At 47.8% G+C, this 21,857-nt stretch overlaps 1 protein-coding gene across 1 annotated transcript in view; it reads right to left on the reverse strand.

Moving 5' to 3' along the window:
- Positions 1-21,857, reverse strand: part of rock1 (Rho-associated, coiled-coil containing protein kinase 1) — a 264,118-nt gene that overhangs the window by 84,418 nt on the left and 157,843 nt on the right. Inside the window, exons 15-16 of the mRNA XM_072467883.1 lie at positions 20,444-20,535; positions 20,113-20,359 (exon numbers count right to left, since the gene is read on the reverse strand). Coding sequence (XP_072323984.1) covers positions 20,113-20,359; positions 20,444-20,535 — 339 coding nt within the window. The remainder of the gene's footprint in view (positions 1-20,112; positions 20,360-20,443; positions 20,536-21,857) is intronic.

Below are 21,857 nucleotides of genomic sequence, written 5' to 3' on the forward strand. Positions count from 1 at the left end.
AGTACAGCTGGGACACATTCCCATCAGCAGGAAAGGAAGGTTATCCAAAGCTGCAGCTCCCTGGATGACTAATGATTATGGAGTTAAAATGAGACAGAAGTGGGAGCTAGGAGGTGAGCGGTTGCCTTGGGGATTTGGTTTTTGTATCTGTGCCTGGTTAACAGGTGGAGTTTTGGGAAGAAAAGGGGGGCAATTGATGTTGTTGGTTCCTCCTCTGTTGGGGGATGTCTGGAGGATACAACACGAGACTGAAGTCGAATAGAGGCGCCTCATCAAACTCAGAAGGTGCAGTAGAGGAGAAAATGGTGGAACCCGTTATGTAAACATTGCCCTCCCAATGGACAACGGAGACGTTACTGGAATTCCTCATAGGGGAATTCAAAAAGCAAAGACTAGGGATGTTGGAGGACATATCCAGGGTGATTGAGGTGGCTGTGACACCCTTTCGAGTGACTCTGGATGGGGTGGAACAGCGGTTGGAAACACCGGGCTCAACAATTCGGGTGAGGTGAAGGAGGCGGTCATAGACCACAGTGACCGGATTGCCCCTTTGGAGGTAGAGGTGGTGTTACTAGCGGAGGCCCAAAAGGAACTGAAGGTCAAGGTGGATGATCAGGAGAACTGGTAGAGGTGCCAGAACTTGAAGATTGTTGGGCTACCAGAGGACATTGAAGTTATGAATGCCAGAGTATGTGGCAAAGATGTTCAGGAAAATGGTGGGGTCTTTGCGAGCCCTCCTGAGTTGGACCAGGCCCACCGCTGCGACAAAAGCCCAGATCCGGGCATCCACTGCAGGTGGTTATAGTCCGTCTCCAGATATTTCTGACCATGGAGCAGATTTTAAAGTGGGCAAAGGCCATGTGAGAGAGTAGATGGGAGGATCACCCTATCTGAATTTATCAAGATGCCAGGGCGAAAATGGCAAAATGGCGAGCTGGGTTCAACAAAGCCAAGGCGGTGCTCCACAAGAGCAAGGTGCAGTTTTGAGTGGTGTACCCAGCTCGCTTGCGGTTCACGTATAAAGACAGAGACCATTATTTTGAGAAACTGGAGAAGGCGAATGACTTTGTGAGGAAAAATGGACTGGGAGAGATCTGATTGTAGTTGTTGGATGCCATGGAATTTTGAACTTTACATGTTTATGTATCTTGTTTTTTTCTGTGTTTCTGCTTTTCTGTTTTGTCTTTTCCATGGTATGGCGTTTTCTTGTTTTCTCGAAGGAGGGTGGGTTCTTTCTTCCCAGAAAACTGGGATTAAAAAAGGGGGGTGTTTGTTTTATTGCCTTGTTCCCCAAGTGAGGATCACCCTGCTAGCAGGTATGCTAGTTACCAGGAGCGGAGTGGGGGGAGGGCTGTGGCTGGTTGCCTCGAAGGGGGGAATTGTTTTGTTTGTGGGTTAAGGTAACAAACTTAGGTTGGTTGGGTTTTCGTTGTTTGGGATGGGGCGGGGTGAAGGGTGCGTTTTAAAATTGTGTGGGTTGTTTATTTGAAGTTTGCAGGCGGAGGGGGTGATGGGTAGAGTGCTGGAGATTAAGGTTTTTTTGTTTATGGATTGGTGTGGGGTGGTGACAGCAGCTGGTGGAATCAGGGTAGGTTTGGGCCCTGTTGAACTTCCTCATGGGTGGATTCTAGTAGAGGGGGAGGCCCAGAGGCCCCCAGTTAGGATGGTTACGTGGAACGTGAGGGGGTTAAACAGTCTGGTTAAAATGTCCTGGGTGTTTGCCCATTTGAAGAGTTAGAGATGGATGTAATTTTGTTGCATGACAGGCATCTAAGGGTTAGGGATCAGAAGAGGTTCAGGATTGGATTGGATTGGATTTGTTTATTGTCACGTGTACCGAGGTACAGTGAAAAGTATTTTTCTGCGAGCAGCTCAACAGATCATTAAGTACATGAGAAGAAAAGGGAATAAAAGAAAATACATAATAGGGCAACACAACATATACAATGTAACTACATAAGCACTGGCATCGGATGAAGCATACAGGGTGTAGTGTTAATGAGGTCAGTCCATAAGAGAGTCATTTAGGAGTCTGGTGACAGTGGGGAAGAAGCTGTGTTTGAGCCTGTTCGTGCGTGTTCTCAGACTTCTGTATCTCCTGCCCGATGGAAGAAGTTGGAAGAGTGAGTAAGCCGGGTGGGAGGGATCTTTGATTATGCTGCCCGTTTTCCCCAGGCAGCGGGAGGTGTAGATGGAGTCAATGGATGGGAGGCAGGTTCGTGTGATGGACTGGGCGGTGTTCAGGACTCTCTGAGGTTTCTTGCGGTCCTGGGCCGAGCAGTTGCCATACCAGGCTGTGATGCAGCCCGAGAGGATGCTTTCTATGGTGCATCTGTAAAGGTTGGTAAGGGTTAATGTGGACATGCCGAATTTCCTTCGTTTCCTGGGGAATTATAGGCGCTGTTGTGCTTTCTTGGTGGTAGCGTCAACGTGGGTGGACCAGGACAGATTTTTGGAGATGTGCATCCCTAGGAATTTGAAACTGGAAGGGATGGGCGGGGCAAGTGTTCCATCGAACTTTGATGCAAGGATGATGGGAGTGCAGTGTTAATTAACAGGTGGGTGGCCTTTACAGTAGTCAGTATTTTTTAAAAAAAAATTATTCTCCTTTTTCATATTTTCTCCCCAATTTACACCCAATAATAAACAATAATCAGTAACAAATGTAATGTCAATGCCCATATCAATAACAACGATCCGATCCTCCAACCAAACCGCAGACATTAGCCCACATGTTACCATAAACAAATGACAAAAAGGAATCAGGAATCGTCCATAGTCACCATTATTAACACACACAGTAAAGCCCCCCCCCCCCCCGAATGTTCGATGTGATCCAATTCTCAAAAGTGCATAATGAATAATGCCCATGAATTGTAAAACCCCTTCATCCTTCCTTTGACCTTTTCAAGCGTCAAGAATTCCAGCAGGTCCCCCCACCACACCAAGGCACAGGGTGGAGAGGTTGATCTCCAACCCAACAGGTTCCGCCTTCGGGCGATCAATGAGGCGAAGGCGACAACATCTGCCTCCGTGCCCGTTTCCAACACCGGTTGGTCCAACACCCCGAATATGGCCTCCTAAGGGCCATGGTCCAGTTTCATGTGCACCACTTTAGAGATTACCCTAAACACCTCCTTCCAGTAATCCTCTAGCTTTGGACAGGCCCAAAACATATGAACATGGTTTGCGCTGTAGCCATCTGGGATGGCCACTTCCAGAATACAAAATGGACATTTGCAAAGACTGCAGGGAAAAATGGACAATTTTAAGAAAGCAAGCAGGCACAGAGCCTGTCTGCATATTTGAGCCGCAGCTCCCAGACAAGACTGAAACTGTAGGCCCATTAGCATATGGATGGCCCATCTCCGGGAACAAAGGAAGATACTTAAGTAACCGATCTGGCTCCAGACCTCAAGGCGCCAGTTCCCCAAACTGAAAGCAGAAAACAAAGCAGGTCAACGGCCACCTAGGACACGCCCAGCCATCAGGGCACCCACCCCTTTATTGGTCAAGATCAATACGAGTGATCAAGATACGGCCCAATTAATTGGGGCCAGGTTCAAGGCCTGCCCAAAAGCGCGCGAAGCTCATTCAGGTATAAGTAGGCCCCAAGAGAGAATCGCTCTCTTGGACTCGGCTCTCGCAGCGGAGAGACCCGTCCACCAGCTGCACCAGAAGCAAGAAAGTCTAAGGTCAACGCTCGTTAGACGGACGACCTTAGCTGTTCCCCTCTACCACTTCGACCCCAGCAGCCTCAGAACCGAACAATGGCCATTGTTCCTCTGACTGAATGGGTGCCCAAAGCTAAGTATAGGCTTTAGCAGTAGTGATAGTTTAGTCTGTAGCGTTTCGTGCATGAGTAGATGTTACTGTGTGTGTTAATAAATAGTATTGAATTGAACTAACTAACTGGTGTACCGACTCTTTGATCAGTATTCGGGTTTGAACCTTGTGGCGGTATCGAAAGATACCTGGCGACTCTAGAGCAAACATAATTAGGATTAAGGAAGGCGACCCCAGGTAGACCAGGAAAACGGCCCCGATTGGCAGGAGTTAAATGAGACTGCCCACAGATATGTACATGGCACATGTACACAGGACAAGCCACAAAAGAGAAAAGCACCCCAACCCCCGACTGCACAGGCAGAACACACCCCTATGAACCCTATAACCACACAGCACAGGGCCACAACAGAAGGAGGCCCAGATTTCCTGTACACCACCCCATCAGTCACTCAATTACGGGACGCGTGCGATAAAATTACACCATTCCTACCCACATCGGACCCCCACCATTACTTCGCAAGAGTAAAACAGCAGGCGACCATGTACGGCCTGGATGAAAAGGAGCGAGTGAAGCTCACAGTTTTAAGCCTCGACCCTTCAGTCGTGGCAGTCCTTCCCGACCCACAGAATGTAGGAGGAGGCACACTCCAAGAAATGCACACAGCGATCCTAGATGCGATCGGCTATAACAAAGGAGACCCCGTATAAGGTCTAAACAAATGTAGGCAGAAAAAAACAGAGCACCCCACAGCGTTTGCTGGACACTTGTGGATTCATTTCACAGCGGTATTTGGAGAGTAAGCCCGCGCCCATCTGTCCCCAGATAATATGGCCAAATGGACATGCATCCTAGTCTCTCATGCGACAGAGGCAGGGCAGAGAGCTTGCACAAATTACGACCCCTCAGACGAGGCCCACAACAAGAAATGGGTTTTGAAGAGATTGTCCCGCTCTTGAGAACAGTCCATCCAAGGCAAAACCGCTTTTGTTAAAACCGAGAAAGAACAGGCAGACATGCGTCCAGTTAGGACACGCCAGAACCCCGCATGGGTAAATGAGGGCAGGAATAGCCCACAGCAACCCAAATCCCAGGAGTGTTACAATTGTGGACAATTAGGACACTACGCACGAGAGTGCAATGCGCCCCAGAAGCAGCAAAGAAACCAACAGGCAGGCACCCTAAATAAGAATAGGGCAAAGCCAATCCACAGTGTTAGCGCCCGTTCTGAGAATATAGATATGAACGGCACCGACTGACGGTGTTCGGGCTCCACAACTTGGGTCTGCGACACCCTTTGGGACAAGTCCGGTAGACCGGTAGTGGCAGGCATCGTCCGGGGATACCCCGTAAAATTTCTTTGGGACACAGGAGGATCCCGCACGACGCTAAATTCCTCCACGATGTTTCAGCGAGACACGTGGCCCACCACCGACACCATTACACTCAGCGGTTTTACAGGCCATTTACAGCAGGGACACATCACAGCCCCTGTAGCAATCGAGATAGGAAACATTAAAACAAAACACCCCGTAGATCTGGTCGATCTACCCCAGACAGCCGAACACATGTTAGGAGTTCCCACAACCTCTCATTTGATCCGGTAAATAAATGTGTATGGAGAATGGCAGAGGCTGCATGAGCCCCCGCCACGCTCACAGTTGGAGAGTATGTATATAGGATCAGCGCAGTAGGAGACTTCTGGTTCGACCCTCGAGCCATTAGTCAGAATAAAGAAGTTAGGGAAGTCCTGCAGCAACACAAAGCAGCATTTGCACAGCACAAGCACGACTGTGGCAAGGTAGCTGGCTTAGTGAACATTACAGGACCCGACCCCAGACCCCAAAAGCAGTACGGTTTTCCCCAAGAAGCAGAGGGAGAGATCTCCAAAGTAATAGAGAGTTTGCTTGATCAAGGCGTACTCCGATCAGTAGCCTCCATGACTGACCGCTGATTACTGGGAACTGAACAAAGTAACCCCAGTAGCAGCCCCCACCGTAGCCACGAGTCCCGAGACTATGCTCAAACGGGGACTACAGTCAAAGAAAATTCCGGTTTTGGACATTAGCAACAGCTTTTGGTCCATTCCATTGGATAAAGCGTGCCAATATAAATTCGCATTCACATTCCAGGGACAACAATATACGTGGACGTGCCTTCCACAATGCTTCCACAACACCCTCTCCATTTTCCCCCGACAGCTGGCAAATGGTTTAGCAAAGTTTTCCCGACCCGATTGTCTGGTCCAATATGTAGATGATCTGCTACTACAGACGGACACAAAGGGAGAGCACATTTCACTTCTCGACGAACTTTTAGGACTCCTACAACAGATTGGATGTAAAGTGAACCCCAAGTAGGCCCAGAGTTTGCAGGAAAAAGTGATTTACTTGGGTACAGTAATCACACATGGTAAACGCGAGATCGAGCAAAAGAGAATTGACTCGATCGTCAAATTGCCCCTTCCCCATAATGTAACAGCCCTCCGGTCATTTCTAGGACTGGTTAGCTACTGCTGAAACCACATTGACGGTTTTGCCACAAAAGCAGTGCCCCTACCCGACCTTCTCAAGAAACAAGCATCTTGGGAATGGCTTCCATAGCACATGGATGCATTAAAAAGTTCCTTCAGCACAGCGCCCGGGTTACAGGTCTCAGATCCACTTTCCCCGTACGCAATTGAAGTTGCAAGCATCAACCGAACCGTTTCGGCAGTGCTCCTCCAAGAACGCCATGACCGATTAGGCCTCGTGGCATACGCCTCACGCGTGTTAGATCCTGTCGAGCAAGGATTTTCTGCCTGCGAAAGGCACCTGCTAACTTTTTTGGGCAGTACAATACTTCGCCTACATTACAGGACTCAACCCCATCACCATTCTCACTGAACACACCCCAACACAGCTGCTACTAGATGGTCGACTTAAGGATGGCACAGTCAGCCAAATCCACGCAGCCCGTTGGACCCTTCTTTTACAGGGACGGGACATAACAGTTAAGAGAACCAATAAAGCAAAAGTTCCATATAGCATACCACCCCAAATCAAGCGGCATTGTAGAAAGGATGAACAGAACTCTAAAAGCCACCCTCAGGAAAATGGTGCAACAGCACAGTGGCACCTGGGACTCAGTTCTCCCCATTGCACTGATGTTCATAAGAAACACGGCATCCACATCCACAGGATACACCCCCTACACCCTCATGACCGGACGTCCCTTGAAAGGGAGAAAATATTTATTAGGACTGGATTTGGCCAGCCCCACAGTCACCGCCCTCACGCATGAAAAAGCAGTACAGCAGATTATTGATAATGTAAAGGCAGCCCAGGTCGCAGCAGCTGTTAGACTTGGGACACGGAAGAAGCAAAGCAAAGCTTGCTTTGATAAAACGGTACACGCCACCGGGTTTGCAGTAGGGCAGCAAGTGATGCTATCCCTATACAACCCCAGTTCATTCCTTTCCCCCAAATTTTCCGGACCGCACTCCATCTCTGACAAAGTCAGCCCCTCTGTATACAAGAACACATATCCCAATGGCAAGTCTGCGTGGTATCACATAAACCAGCTTATGGCTCGCAGAAAAACCATGCACACCACATCTCGCTTGCAGCAGCAGATGAGCATGCCCCACCCACGAATGACGTATTCCTACACTCCCTCAACCCGTCCAGCCCGTCCTCAGACACAATTTCGACTCCACCCCCAGAGGCACGACTCCGCCTCTCCCTTCCTTCAACCAGCAGCGACAGCGATAGCGACAGCCCCAGCACACCACGCTATGATTACACCCCTGCACCAGTCCCCATTCCCAGCAATTCCGAACATGATTCCAGCGACCCCTTCGAGATAACTTACATTAAAACCCCTGACCCAGACCCACCACCCGACGATTATGGATTAAAACCTTGCAGCTCCAACCTCGGCACAAGATTCTGGCACCGAGACAACTCGTTCAGGCTCATCCGGAATGATGAGATGGACCCCAATTCGCCCCAATTAGCTTTAGCAAACCTACTCCAGTCAAGAGTATGGCAGCCGGGAGAAGATGATGACTTAAGAGTCTGACTCCCACCAAACAAATTTCTTTGCGACTCTGTTCGCTACTGAGCAATGAGGTGTCCAGATGATGGTAAAAAGGAACCAATGGAGAGTTACGGTGTCCTTTCTGATGGAACCTGCACCATGTTTGTGATGTATGTTTGTTCGTTATTGTGAATGTTAAATGTTGTTTGTTAATTTAAAATTTTCATGGCCCCACACCACCACTCTTTTAACGCCCACTGGCAGTTAATGGAACAAGTTTGTCCGCGGACATCCAATCATAACTACTCTCCTGATTTGAAGGTAATCACGAGAGGCAGCCCCACGACGATCACATATTCGTTCCCTTCTTGCCGGTCGCTCAGGCAGTGGAGAAACGGCACTGGTTCCCGCTCTGCCTGAGGACCCCCCCTCTGGTCAGCTACGCTCGGGTAGAGCACACACAGCACTGGTCACCGTCCTACCGGGGGATTCCACCCATTCTTACCCGCTGCGGCCCATATGCACCCCATTTTGGCTCTTTAAGTTCAAAACTCTTTTGTTTCTTTATGGCAACCCTTAGGTTGCTTCCAAATCCTATTTACATCCTCGAACACTGGGATGGTAGATCGCACAGGCTGCGAGACGGCTCGCACTGTGTCAGTATTTTTCTCGGATGTCTTGTCCCAAATATTTGGATTTTTAAAAAAATGAGGGAGTCACAGATGGTGACCAATTATAATGGGTAATTGGCAATAAGAGGACAGACAGACAGACATACGAGATCTTAAGCAAGATAATAACAGATATTATGCTTGTGTCCATAGAACTCCAGAACCTCAGAAGAAGACAGAAAGAAGGAAAGATGAAGACAACCATCATGTTCTACAGTTGGATCTTAGCGGGATCCCTCCAGTTGCGCATGGACGCTACCCCCCTGACCCCTACCACGCAGGCCGTGAATGTTTCCCACCCCTGCCATACACTAAACCCTGAGATAGTTACCAGTACACCGACCTGGTGTGACCGGTTCATCACCTGGTATTCCCTATCCTACGTTGTGGAATCACTATAGTACTTGCGATACTCTGCAGTGTCGTTCAGACTCTCAGACTGAGGAAATGGCGGAGGAAAGCCTCCTGCACTCGCACTGCGATATACACACTCAGATCCCCTATTTTCAGACTTCAACAAACCCCCAACCCCTTTAAGTGAATTAAAGGGCATCCGTGTTTTGTGTGTGTTTTGTTCGTTCCAATATAAATAAATGTAAAACTGTGTGCTTGACTGCCAAACCAGAGAGACCTGTGTTGCTGCTATTTGCACAGTTTAAAATGTGGTAAATTCTTTTGATTGTTTGAATAAGGATAGTTTAGTTAAGGATAGTTAGAGGTTCCAGTTTTTTTTATTTTGTGATGCATGCCTGAATGTCATAGCGCCCCGTAGAATTTTATAATGATGTATGTACATAAATAATTTAGGTAAAAGTTGCAATTCATAGGACAGAGCAGTGTAGAGCCTATGAAGTGCTTACGGGTGCCCAACTTGGGAGGAAAACGAAGATGACGCGGTTATTTGATCCTTCACGCTTCGCGTTGAGGATCACAAGGAGGGCGTGTAGCCATCTGGGATGGCCACTCCCAGAATACAAAATGGACATTTGCAAAGATTGCAGGGAAATATGGACAATTTTAAGAAAGCAAGCAGGCACAGAGCTTGGCTGCATATTGGAGCCGCAGCTCCCAGACAAGACTGAAACTGTAGGCCCATTAGCATATGGATGGCCCATCTCCGGGAACAAAGGAAGATACATCGCCGGATACAAAGGAACAAAGCAGGCCAACGGCCACCTAGGACACGCCCAGCCATCAGGGCACCCACCCCTTTATTGGTCAAGATCAATACGAGTGATCAAGGTATGGCCCAATTAATTGGGGCCAAGTTCAAGGCCCGCCCAAAAGCGCGCAAAGCCCCTTCAGGTATAAGAAGAAGGCCCCAAGAGAGAATCGCTCTCTTGGACTCGGCTCTCACCGCGGAGAGACCCGCCCACCAGCTGCAATAGAAGCAAGTAAGTCCAAGGTCAACGCTCGCTACCAGACGGACGACCTTAGCTGTTTCCCCTTCACCACTTCGACCCCAGCAGCCTCAGAACCGAACAATGGCCATTGTTCCTCTGACTGAGTGGGCGCCCAAAGCTAAGTATAGGCTTTAGCAGTAGTGATAGTTTAGTCTGTAGCGTTTCGTGCATGAGTAGGTATTACTGTGTGTGTAAATAAATAGTATTGACTTTGAACTAACTAACTGGTGTACCGACTCTTTGATCAGTATTCGAGTTTGAACCTTGTGGTGGTATCGAAAGATACCTGACGACTCTAGAGCAAACATAATTAGGATTAAGGAAGGCGACCATATTGACCGCCATATTCAGAGCCAACCAAAGAGAGCAACAGTGTGCCCACCCCCCCAACATTCATACACATCTTCTACCCTCTCAAAGAACTGGCTCAGCCTCACCCTTGTAAGGTGCGCTCTATACACTACCTTCAGCTGTATCAGCCCCAACCTCGCACACGAGGTGGAGGTGTTCACCTTCCGGAGCATCTCACACCAGAACCCCTCCTCCATACCCTCACCCAACTCTTCCTCCCACTTTGCCTTGATCCCTTCTAGCGGCATCTTCTCCTCCTCTAAAATAGCCCCGTAAACCGCCGATACAACCCCCTTCTCCAATCCCCTTCTCGTCAGCACCTCCTCCAGCAATGTGGAAGCCGGCTCTACTGGGAAGCTCTGTATCTCCTTTCTGGCAAAGTCTCGAACCTGCATGTATCTAAATATTTCCCCCTGCTCCAACACATACTTTGCTCCCAGCTCCTTCAATCCCGCAAAACGACCCCCAGGAAACAAATCTTTAAGTGTTCGAATTCATTTCTCCTCCCATCTCCAAAAATTTCCATCCCACTTCCCTGGCTCAAATCTATGGTTCCCCCGAATCGGCATTTCCCTTGACCCTGACCCCAACCGGAAGTGCTGTCGAAACTGCCCCCAAATTCTCAACAAGTATTACTACCGGACTCCCTGAGTATCTCCCCGGGGCCGTCCGGTGTGGCGCTGTCTCTAGCGCCTTCAATCCCGACCCCCTACCCAAACTCTCCTCCATTCTGACCCATTGGGAGTCAACCCCTCTGACCCAGCCCTGTACTTTCTCCACATTCGCCGCCCAGTAATAATACGTCAGGTTCGGAAGACCCAAACCCGCTGCCTGCCTTCCTCTCTGTAGTAGCACCTTTTTAATTCTGGCCATCTTCCCTCCCCATATGAACGAGGTAATCATCCCCTCAATCTCTCTAAAAAATGCCTTTGGCAGGAAAATCGGCAGGCATTGAAAAATAAACAGGAATCGCGGCAGCACATTCATTTTAACCGCCTGTACCCGACCCGCCAGTGACAGAGGGAGACCATCCCACTTGCCAGATCAGCTCAGTAGTCAGTATTTTGACAGACCCTGAAGGAGGTACGTGGTTGTGAGTGGGATGTTGGTGCTCCAGTAGTTTTAGTCAACACATATGCACCAAAATGGGGTGGCACAGAGTTTATCAAGGTAGTGTTGGCGGCCATCCCCGAGCTAGATTCGCAACAATTGATCATGGCGTGGGAGATTTCAATCTTGTATTAGACACACATTTGGAAACAAATTAACTTATTAGTGATAGGCAGCATGATTTCGTGAAGGGGAGGTTGTGTCTCACTAACTTGATTGAGTTCTTTGAGGAAGTGACGAAGGTGATTGATGAAGGAAGTGCAGTGAATGTTTTCTCCATGGACTTCAGTAAAGCCTTTGACAAGGTCCCACATGGCAGATCGATACAAAAGTTGAAGTCACACAGGATCAGAAGTGAGCTGGAAAGATGGATACAGAACTGGCTTGGTGATAGAAGACAGACGGTAGAGGTGGAAGGATGCTTTTCTGAATGGAAGGCTGTGACTAGTGGTGTTCCACAGGGGTCAATGCTGGGACCTTTGTTGTTTGTAGTATATATAAATGATTTGGCGGAAAATGAAGCTAGTCTGATTAGTACGTTTGTGGACGACACAAAGATTGGTGAAGTTGCGGATAGTGAAAAAGATTGTCAGGATACAGCAGGATATAGATCGGTTGGAGACTTGGGCGGAGAAATGGCAGATAGAATTTGATGCTGACAAATATGAGGTAATGTATTTTGGAAGGTCTAGTACAGGTGGAAATGACACAGTAAATGGCAGAATTCTTAGGAGTATTGACAGGCAGAGAGATCTGGGGGTACAGGTCCACAGATCACTGAAAGTGGCAATGCAGGTGGGTAAGGTAGTCAAGGTGGCATACGGCATGCTTGCCTTCATCGGTCGGGACATGGAGCATAAAAATTGGCAAGTCATGCTGCAGCTGTACAGAACCTTATGCCATATTTTGCTTACAATTCAGTTCACCACACTACCAGAAAGATATGGATGCATTGGAGAGGGTACAGAAGAGGTTTACCAGGATGTTGCCTGGTCTGGAGGGCATTAGCTATGAGGAGAGTTTGGACAAACTCGGATTGTTTTCACTGGAACGATGGAGGTTGAGAGCAACCTAATTAAAGTTTACAAAATCATAAGGCATAGACAGAGTGGATAGTCAGGTGCTTTTTCCCAGGGTGGAAAAGTCAATTACTAGGAGACACAGGTTTTAAGGTGCGAGGGTGAAAGTTTAGAGGAGATGTGTGAGGCAAGTTTTTTTTACACAGATGAGTGCCTGGAACAAAGGTGGTGGAAGCAGATTCGATGGCAGCGTTTAAGAGGCACCTTGGGGCAGCATGGTGGCGCAAGTGGTTAGCACTGCTGTCTCACGGCGCCGAGGTTCCAAGTTCTATCCCGGCTCTGGGTCACTGTCTGTCGTTTGCACATTCTCTGTGTGTTTGCATGGGTTTTGCCCCCACAACCCAAAGATGTACAGGGTAGGTGGATTGGCCATGCTAAATTGCCCCTTAAGTGGAAAAAATGAATTGCGCACTCTAAATTAAAAAGAAAGGCATCTTGACGAATATATGAATAGGATGGGAATAGAGGGATACGGACCCCAGACGTGCAAAAGGTTTTAGTTCATACATGCATCATGATCGGCACAGGCTAGAGGGCTGAAGGGCCTGTTCCGGTGCTGTGCTGTTCTTTGTTCAAGGGTGGATAGGTCGAGTCCCAAGTCCTTTGTAATTTCCGGGGTGGCAAAGGAGCTGGCAGTGTTCTTGGAGCAGAGGGAGGGGTTGGATCCATGGAGGTTTAGATCCCGGCGGAAAGCAGTTTTTCTTCTTCTCATACGTGCACTGGGTCTACTCCTGAATAGCTCTTTTTGTGGTGGGGAAATCGTTACTCCTGGGCATCGTGGGGGCTGCGTTCTCAGTGATTGTAATATCGGACCATGTCCCACACTATGTGGATATGCGGCTGGAAACCGGCCGAGCCCATCGCCCCCCCATGGAGGTTGGACACAACGCTCCTTGCAAATAAGGGGTGTTGTGAAAGGCTGGTCTCGGCCATCAGGGACTATGTGGGATTCAACAAGAACGGGGAGGTTTCACCCATTCTATATGGGAAGGATTGAAGGCGGTTATCATGGGGAAGATAATTTTGTATAAAGTCCACAGAGATACAGTTGGAATGGTGAAAAGGCAGAGGTTGGTTGACGCCAATCGTTTGCGAGGGGCATTTTAGGAGTATGGTGAGAAGGCCAGCTGGTTATTGGCTCATTGATTGAGGCAGTAGGTGGCCGCGTGGGGAATATAACCCAAGTTAAGGACCGGGGGAGGGCTGATTACTGCTCCAGATAGGATTAATAGGGCAATGGAGGTTTTCTACCGGGGCTGTACAAATCTGAGTTTTTGGAGGATGACTTGGGGATGGAGCGGATTTTGGATGGGTTGGACTTCCCGGTAGTTGATAGGGAGAGTAGGCAGGGGCTCGAGGCACCAGTGGGTTTGGAGGAGATTATGAACTGTATTTTTGTTCCATGCAGTCGAGAAAGGTACCGGGGCCGGATGATTTCCGGTGGAATTCTATAAACCGTTTGCGGTCTTGTTGTCGCCACACTTATTGGGGATGTTTAATGACTCTGTCTCGGAGCGTGTTGCTGGCCACATTGACGCAGGCATCGATCTCTTTGATCACAGAGCAGGACAAAGATCTCTTCAGGTGTGGGTCTCACAGGCCTATCTCACTTGAATACCGACGCAAAGGTACTAGCTAAAGTCCAGGCAATGCGCCTGGTGGGGTGCTTGCCGGAGCTGATCTCTGAGGACTAACGGGGTTTGTCAAGGGCTGAAAGTTGTCGGTCAATAACAGAAGACTTCTAAATATGGTCCTGACAACCTCCTTGGGGACTGATCGAGAGGTCATCATCTCTATGGACGCAGAGAAGGCATTTGATCAGGTGGAGTGCAGGTATCTCTTTGAGACTTTAGAGCGATTTGGGTTTGGGCCAACATTTATCTCCTGGGTGAGACTGCTGTACAGTGCCCCCATGGCTAGTGTCCAACCAAAGTGGTGAGTTCAAGGTTTTTTCGGTTGCACAGGAGCACAAGACAAGGATGCCCGCGGTTCCCATTACTATTCATGCTGGCGATTGAGCCATTTTGCTTAGATTGTCAGGCGGGTGGAGGGGTACAGAGCGGGGGGGGTGCGGTGGTAAGGAACATAATGTTTCCCTTTCTGCAGACTACTATTGCTATTCATTTCAGTGAGGATAATGGAGCTGTTGAAGAAGTTTGGTTCTTTCTTAGGATACAAATTGAATGTGAGTAAGAGTGAGTGGCGCATGGCAGGACCATGCTATATAAATTGAACCTGGCCAGTCAGGTGGAGGCGATGAAGAGGCGCCCTCCCGTTGTCCTTGGCAGGGAGAGTGCAAACAGTCAAAATTAACATTCTAGATATTGGGGCCGGTGTTGTTGAGGATGTTCAATGAGGCAAGGGAAAGAGGGGTGTTGCCCCCGACGATGTCACAGGCAATGATTTTGCTGATTCTTAAGCGGGCCAAGAACCCGGAGCTGTGTGTGTCCTACAGGCCGATCTCTCTGTTGAATGTAGATGCTAAGTTGCTGGCCAAAATCTTGTCCTCCAGGATTGAGGATTGTGTTCCGGACGTTATTGGGGAGGACCACACGGGGTTTGTTAAGGGCAGGCAGTTGGTGGCCAATGTAAGAAGGCTGTTAAATGTGATCATGATGCCCCTGGAAGGTAGGGAGGTGGAGGTAGTGATCGCAATGGATGCAGAAAAGGCTTTTGATAGGGCAGAATGGGACTACCTGTGGGAGATACTGGGACGGTTCGGATTCGGGCGGGGCTTTATTGACTGGATCAGGTTACTGTATCAGGCTCCTGTGGCAAGTGTACGGACGAATAGGACAACATCGGACTATTTTAGACTGCACCGGGGGACGAGACAGGGATGCCTCCTCTCCCCACTGTTGTTTGCGCTGGCTATAGAGCCGTTGGCAATTGCTCCGAGAGCCTCGAGGGGCTGGAGAGGGCTGGTCCGGGGGGGGCGGGTGGAGCATAGGGTTTCACTCGATGCGGATGACCTGCTTCTGTATGTTTCGGACCCAATAGAGGGGATGGAAGAAATCATGCGGACTCTAGGGGAATTTGGCCGGTTTTCGGGGTATACGCTTAATATGGGAAAGAGTGAGATGTTTGTGGTCCAGGCGAGGGGACAGGAGCGACGACTGGGAGAGCTGCCGTTTGGTTTGTAAAGGGAAGCTTTAGGTACCTAGGCATCCAAGTGGCGCGGGAATGGGTCCGGCTGCATAAATTGAATCTGGCCCAGCTGGTGGACCAAATGAAGGACGATTTTCGGAGATCGGACGCGCTTCCGTTGTCTCTGGCTGGGAGGTGCAAACGGTTAAGATGACGGTCCTCCCGAGATTCCTATTTGTATTTCAGTGTCTCCCCATCTTTATTCCGCGGACCTTTTTTAAGCGGGTCAACAGAGTGATCACAGGCTTCGTCTGGGCGGGCAAGACCCTGCGAGTAAGGAAGGTAATGCTTAAGCGGAATCAGGGAGAGGGCGGGCTGGCTGCTAAATTTTAGCAACTAATACTGGGCGGCTAATATAGCCATGATCAGGAAGTGGGTGGTGGGGGAGGGGTCGGCATGGGTATGTATGGAGGCGCCTTCATGTAAGGGCACCAGTTTGGGGGCGTTGGTAACTGCGCCTCTGCCGTTCCCGCCGGCACGGCACTCCACCAGTCCAGTGGTGGTTGCGGCCCTGAGAGTTTGGAGCCTGTGGAGGCGGCATGTGGGAGCATCAGTCTGGGCCCCAATCTGTGATAATCACCCGTTTGCCCCAGGGAGTATGGACGGGGGTTCCGGTTATGGTGGAGAGCGGGGATTGAGAGAATGGGGGATATGTTCATAGAGGGGAGCTTTCCGAGTATGAGGGCGTTGGAGGAAAAGTTTCGGTTGGCGAGGGGAAACAAATTCAGGTATCTGCAGGTGCAGGACTTCCTTCGTAAACAGGTGTCAACCTTCCCGCTCCTACAGCTAAGGGGGATTCAGGACAGGGTAGTTTCCAGAGGGTGGGTAGGAGAAGGGAGAGTCTCGGATATTTATAAGGAGCTTATGGGGTCGGAGGAGACGCAGACCGAGGAGCTGAAGCGCAAGTGGGAGGAGGAGCCGGGAGGTGATATTTTTCTTTTCCCATAGAATTTACAGAAGGAGGCCATTCGGCCCATCGAGTCTGCACCGGCTCTTGGAAAGAGCACCCTACCCAAGGTCAACACCTCCACCCTATCCCCATAACCCAGTAACCCCACCCAATACTAAGGGCAATTTTGGACACCAAGGGCAATTTATCATGGCCAATCCATCTAACATGCACATCTTTGGACTGTGGGAGGAAACCGGAGCAGCCGGAGGAAACCCACGCACACACGGGGAGGGATGTGCAGACTCCACACAAACAGTGACCCAAGCCGGAATCCAGCCTGGGACCCTGGAGCTGTGAAGCAATTGTGCTATCCACAATGCTACTGTGCTGATAGAGGATAGTCTATGGGCAGACGCATTGAGTAGAGTCAACGCGTCTGCAACATGTTCAAGGCTCAGCCTGATCCAATTTAAGGTTGTTCACCGGGCTCACATGACAGTGGCCCGGATGAGCAGATTCTTTGGGGTGGAGGACAGGTGCGCAAAATGTGCGGGAGGACCGGTGAACCATGTCCACATGTTTTGGACATGTCCAAAACTTTGGGGATTTTGGCAGGGGTTTGCAGACGTCATTTCCTCGATTTTAAAAATAAGGGTGGATCTGAGTCCAGAGGTGGCGATTTTCGGGGTGGCAGAAGACCCGGGAATCCAGGAGGAGAAAGAGGCAGATGTTCTGGCCTTTCCTTCCCTGGTAGCCCAGAGATGGATACTATTAGCATGGAGGGACTAAAGCCCCCGAAATCAGAGACCTGGCTATCGGAGATGGCTAGTTTTCTCTGTTTGGAAAAAAATCAAGTTCGCCTTGAGAGGGTCACTGTTAGGATTCACCCGGAGGTGGCAACCGTTCGTCGACTTCTTTGCGGGAAATTAATCGTCAGCAGACGGGAGTGGGGGGGGGGGGGGAGAGTAGTTAAGATTAGAGTAGGGGGTCAATAAGGGTGGGACCTGTACGAGAGGTAAATGGCTTTTGCACTATGCTTATGGTTTCATGTATACCAAAAATACCTCAATAAAATGTTTATTAAAAAAAAAAAATTAACATTCTGCCGAGGTACATATTTGTGTTCTAGTGTCTCCCAAGTTTCCTTCCCAGGTCTTTTTTCATTAGCGTCGATGAATTAATCTCAGCCTTTATCCGGGCAGGTAAGACCCCCAGGATTTGAAAAGCCTTCCTGCAGAGGGAGAGATAATCGTGAGGGCTGGCACTACCGAATTTGATGTTCTATTATTGGGCAGCGAACATCGAGAAAGTGCGGGTGTGGATGGAGTCATAGAAACATACGGCACAGAAAAGACCCTTCGACCCATCGCGTTAGCGCCGGGTAAAAACCTACTAATCATTTGAATCCCATTTTCCAGCACTTGACCCACAGCCGTGTATGCCTTGGCATCAGAAGTGCACATCTAAATACATTTTAAGTGATATGAGAGTCTTTGTCTTCACCACCCTATCAGACAGCAAATTCCAAACTTCCCCCACCCTCTAGGTAAAAAGGTTGTTCCTCACATTCCCTCTGAGCCTCCTTCCCGTAAATCTATGTCCCCTGGTCATTGACCCCTCCACCAAGGGGAAAGCTTTGTTCCTGTCTACTGTATCTATGCCCCTCATAATTTCAGAAAAAGCCTCTGACTATCCACTCTGTCTATGCCCCTAAGGAGAAGGTTCTGGGGAAACTGAAAGTCTGAAGGTGGATAAATCACCTAGACGGAATGGACTACACACCAGGGTTCTAAAAGAGATAGCCGAGGAGATTGTGGAGGCATTGGTGGTGATCTTTCAGGAATCACTGGAGGCAGGGAGGTCCCAGAGGACTGGAAAGTGGGCAATGTAACATCCCTGTTTAAGAAGGGAGGGAGGCAGAAGACAGGAAATTATAGACTGGTTAGCCTGACTTCGGTCATTGGGAAGATTTTAGAGTCCATTATTAAAGTTGAGATTGCGGAGTACTTGGAAGTGCATGATCAAATAGGACTGAGTCAGCACAGCTTTGTCAAAGGGAGGTCATGTCTGACAAATCTGTTAAAGTTCTTTGAGGAGGTAACAAAGAAGTTAGACAAAGGAGAACCAGTGGACATGATTTGTTTAGATTTCCAGAAGGTCTTTGACAAGGTGTCACATAGGAGACTGTTAAATAAGTTAAGAGCCCATGGTGCTACGGGTAAGATCCTGGCATAGATAGAGGACTGGCTGACTGCAGAAGGCAGAGAGTGGGGATAAAGGGGTCTTTTTCAGGATGGCAGCTGGTGACTAGTGGTGTGCCTCAGGGGTCGGTGCTGGGACCACAACTTTTCACAATATACATTAACGATCTAGAAGAAGGAACTGAAGGCACTGTTCCTAAGTTTGCAGATGATACAAACATCTTGGAAGCGCATGATAAAATAGGACTGAGTAGAGGGACAGGTAGTACTGAGAAAGCAGGAGGGCTGCAGAAGGATTTGAACAGGCTAGGAGAGTGGGCAAAGAAGTGGCAGATGGAATACAATGTGGGAAGGTGTGAGGTTATGCACTTTGAAAGGAGGAATACAGGCATAGACTATTTTCTAAATTGGGAAATACGGAGGAAATCAGAAGCATAAAGGGACTTGGGAGTCTTTGTTCAAGATTCTCTTAAGGTTCAGTGCAAGTTCAGTCAGCGTTTAGGAAGGCAAATGCAATGTTAGCATTCATGTTGAGAGGTCTAGAATACAAGAGCAGGGATGGACTTCTGTGGCTGTATAAGGCTCTGGGTCAAACCCCATTTGGAGTATTGTGAGCAGTTTTGTGCCCCTTTTCAAAGGAAGGATGTGCTAGCCTTGGAAAGGGTCCAGAGGAGGTTCACAAGAATGATCCCTGGAATGAAGAATTTGTCGTATGTAAACAATTGAATATTCTTAATGGATTTGCTGGGAGGCTCTTACTGCTACTAAAGGAGTGTTCAGTTGTGCAAGGTTACGAGGAGCCTACAGCCAGAGCATTGAGGTCTAAAATGACACCTTTGCCATTAAATCAGTGTGCACATCATGATCTGCTTGTTCTATTTCTAGTAGCTAATTGTGCATGTGCCAATGTCTTCACCAATGTGAAATTTGATGTGACTCACCACAAATGTGTATGCATAATCACAGGCACCATTGTGATCCCTAAACTGTACCTACAACATCCAAACATCAGAACTTACATATCACAATTTAGTGCCATTTGTATCTCAGTGAAGACTTTTTAATCTGATTTATCGGAGAGCATTGCTGTTCACAGACTTCCTGCAGATGCCACAACACTGAAACAGGTGGTGGATGAGGGGAAATCTCCACTGACAAGCCTGTGAAAAGTGTGTGGGCAACTGTTAGCTAGGTGAATGCCACTGAGAGCACAGTCTGGGCCAATAACTTCCATGTAGGCCATAGTACCATTAAGAACAAACAACATAGATTGATTGAAGACTCCTATTTCAGCGAGTTCCTCAGTGTTATCAGACAATAATTCTTCTGGGGAGGGGAGGGAAGCCTGCGGAAGAGGATTTTTTTTCACTTGCAAGCAGGCAGGAAATATTCCTACGGTCATAAATGACAACATATTGTTAACATCATATGAATTTCCAAATATTGCTTACCTTGCATATCACTGATCATTTCTGAGCCATGGCTACGAACTCTCCTTTCAGCATCCAAAGCAGATTGATGCTGGATAATTTCCTTCTCCAGCTGTAGCTTGATATTTTCTAAAGTTCGGTTTCTCTCCTGCAGTTCACTATTTATAGTCTCTAGCTGGCTCATTACCTTTGATGATTCAGTTTGGTTTCTCCGTAACCTTGCCGCTGTGTCCGATTCTGTTCGCAGTAAAGCATTAGCTTCTTCCAACTATTAATAAATAACAGCATTACATTTTTCAAACATACCTTGCTTTTTGATTTGAAAACTTCAGCATATGTGTTTAGGACTTACTTGCTTTTGTAACTGTATTATTTTCTCATTTGAAATGTGAGAATTCTGGCTCATCTTCTTCAATTCCTCAAGTTGCTCCTTTAGTGTAGATACTACAATCAAAAGTTACAGCCCCATTATCAATGTAACGTAATTCATTGTGCAAGCGGTTCTCTATTAAACTAATTTCTAGGTATACATTTCAAGAAAATATCGAGGAGAAATTACCTTCTTCAGTGCTATATATTCTGATCCCAGACCAGGTCCTAACAGTGGTTAGGATACTGGGCCAAAACCCCAATATTTCAGTTTATTTTAAGACTGTGTGGAAAGAATGATTTGTTCCAGGGGCAATTGCATGAAAAAAAAAATAGGGCTTTGGTACTTCTAAAACAAAACCTTTATTATAAATACAATATTAAACTTTTAACTTCACACCCAATAAATAACAGTTTACAATTATCCCTCAACACAACTATACAATTTCCCATTAAACAACAAGAAAAGAAACATACAGCTCTTAATCCAGTTTTAAATTAGCAGGGCATTGAGTAATACTTGTGGTATAGTCCACACACAATCATTGTGTTGCATCTGGTTTTGGTACCATAACAATCGGTGAGCTCCAATCGCTGCAAATCAATTCAATGATACCCTCCTTAAGCATGTTGTTGATCTCCTTTTGTACCTATACTAACTTTAGTGGATTGAGTTTGCATGGATGTTATTTGTGAATAACATTTCCTATATCTACATCATGCATAATTACTTTCGTACCTCCCAATTTATTCCCAAATACAACTTTATGTGACTGTAATAACTCTTTTAGGTTATTTTGATATTCCCCCAGAGGGTAGTTCAATAATTTATCCCATTGTTTTATAATTCCTCATTATTCAATTTAATTTGAGGAATGTCAAATTCAGAATCATCTGCATTTGTCTCTTCTCCCTGAGCTACAATGCCTAACACTTCCTGCTTCTTTCCTTCTCAATCAAAATACCTTTTTTTTAAAAACTGTTTTTCATTTTACACACTGTACACTGGACAAGGTTTTGTGCATTGGGTACAAGATACAAGAAATTTCCGTTGGTAACGACCCACCCTCCCCTCACCCACTCTTTTTGTTGCTTTAAGATATTTTCTTAGGTCTCTTATTATATGTGGGCAATTGTCATGTATCTACATATATACGGTTCTTCACCGCCCCCCATCCTATTTTTGGTGTTTCTTTGGGTATTTGTTCTTTGTGGCATGCCTCTAGGCCCCCTGATATCTGTTTTGGCCATTCACAGCTTGAACCCCCAAATAAATGGTAGGGCATACAAATGAGTCCCCAAAGATGGCACCTTGCCCATAATTGAACCATGCCTCAATGCTGAGAGTGACATGACTTAAGACAGACGGCACGGTAGCACAGTGGTTAGCATTACTG

Source organism: Scyliorhinus torazame, chromosome 11 (assembly GCF_047496885.1).
Source record: "Scyliorhinus torazame isolate Kashiwa2021f chromosome 11, sScyTor2.1, whole genome shotgun sequence".
In the NCBI taxonomy this organism is placed as follows: domain Eukaryota; kingdom Metazoa; phylum Chordata; class Chondrichthyes; order Carcharhiniformes; family Scyliorhinidae; genus Scyliorhinus; species Scyliorhinus torazame.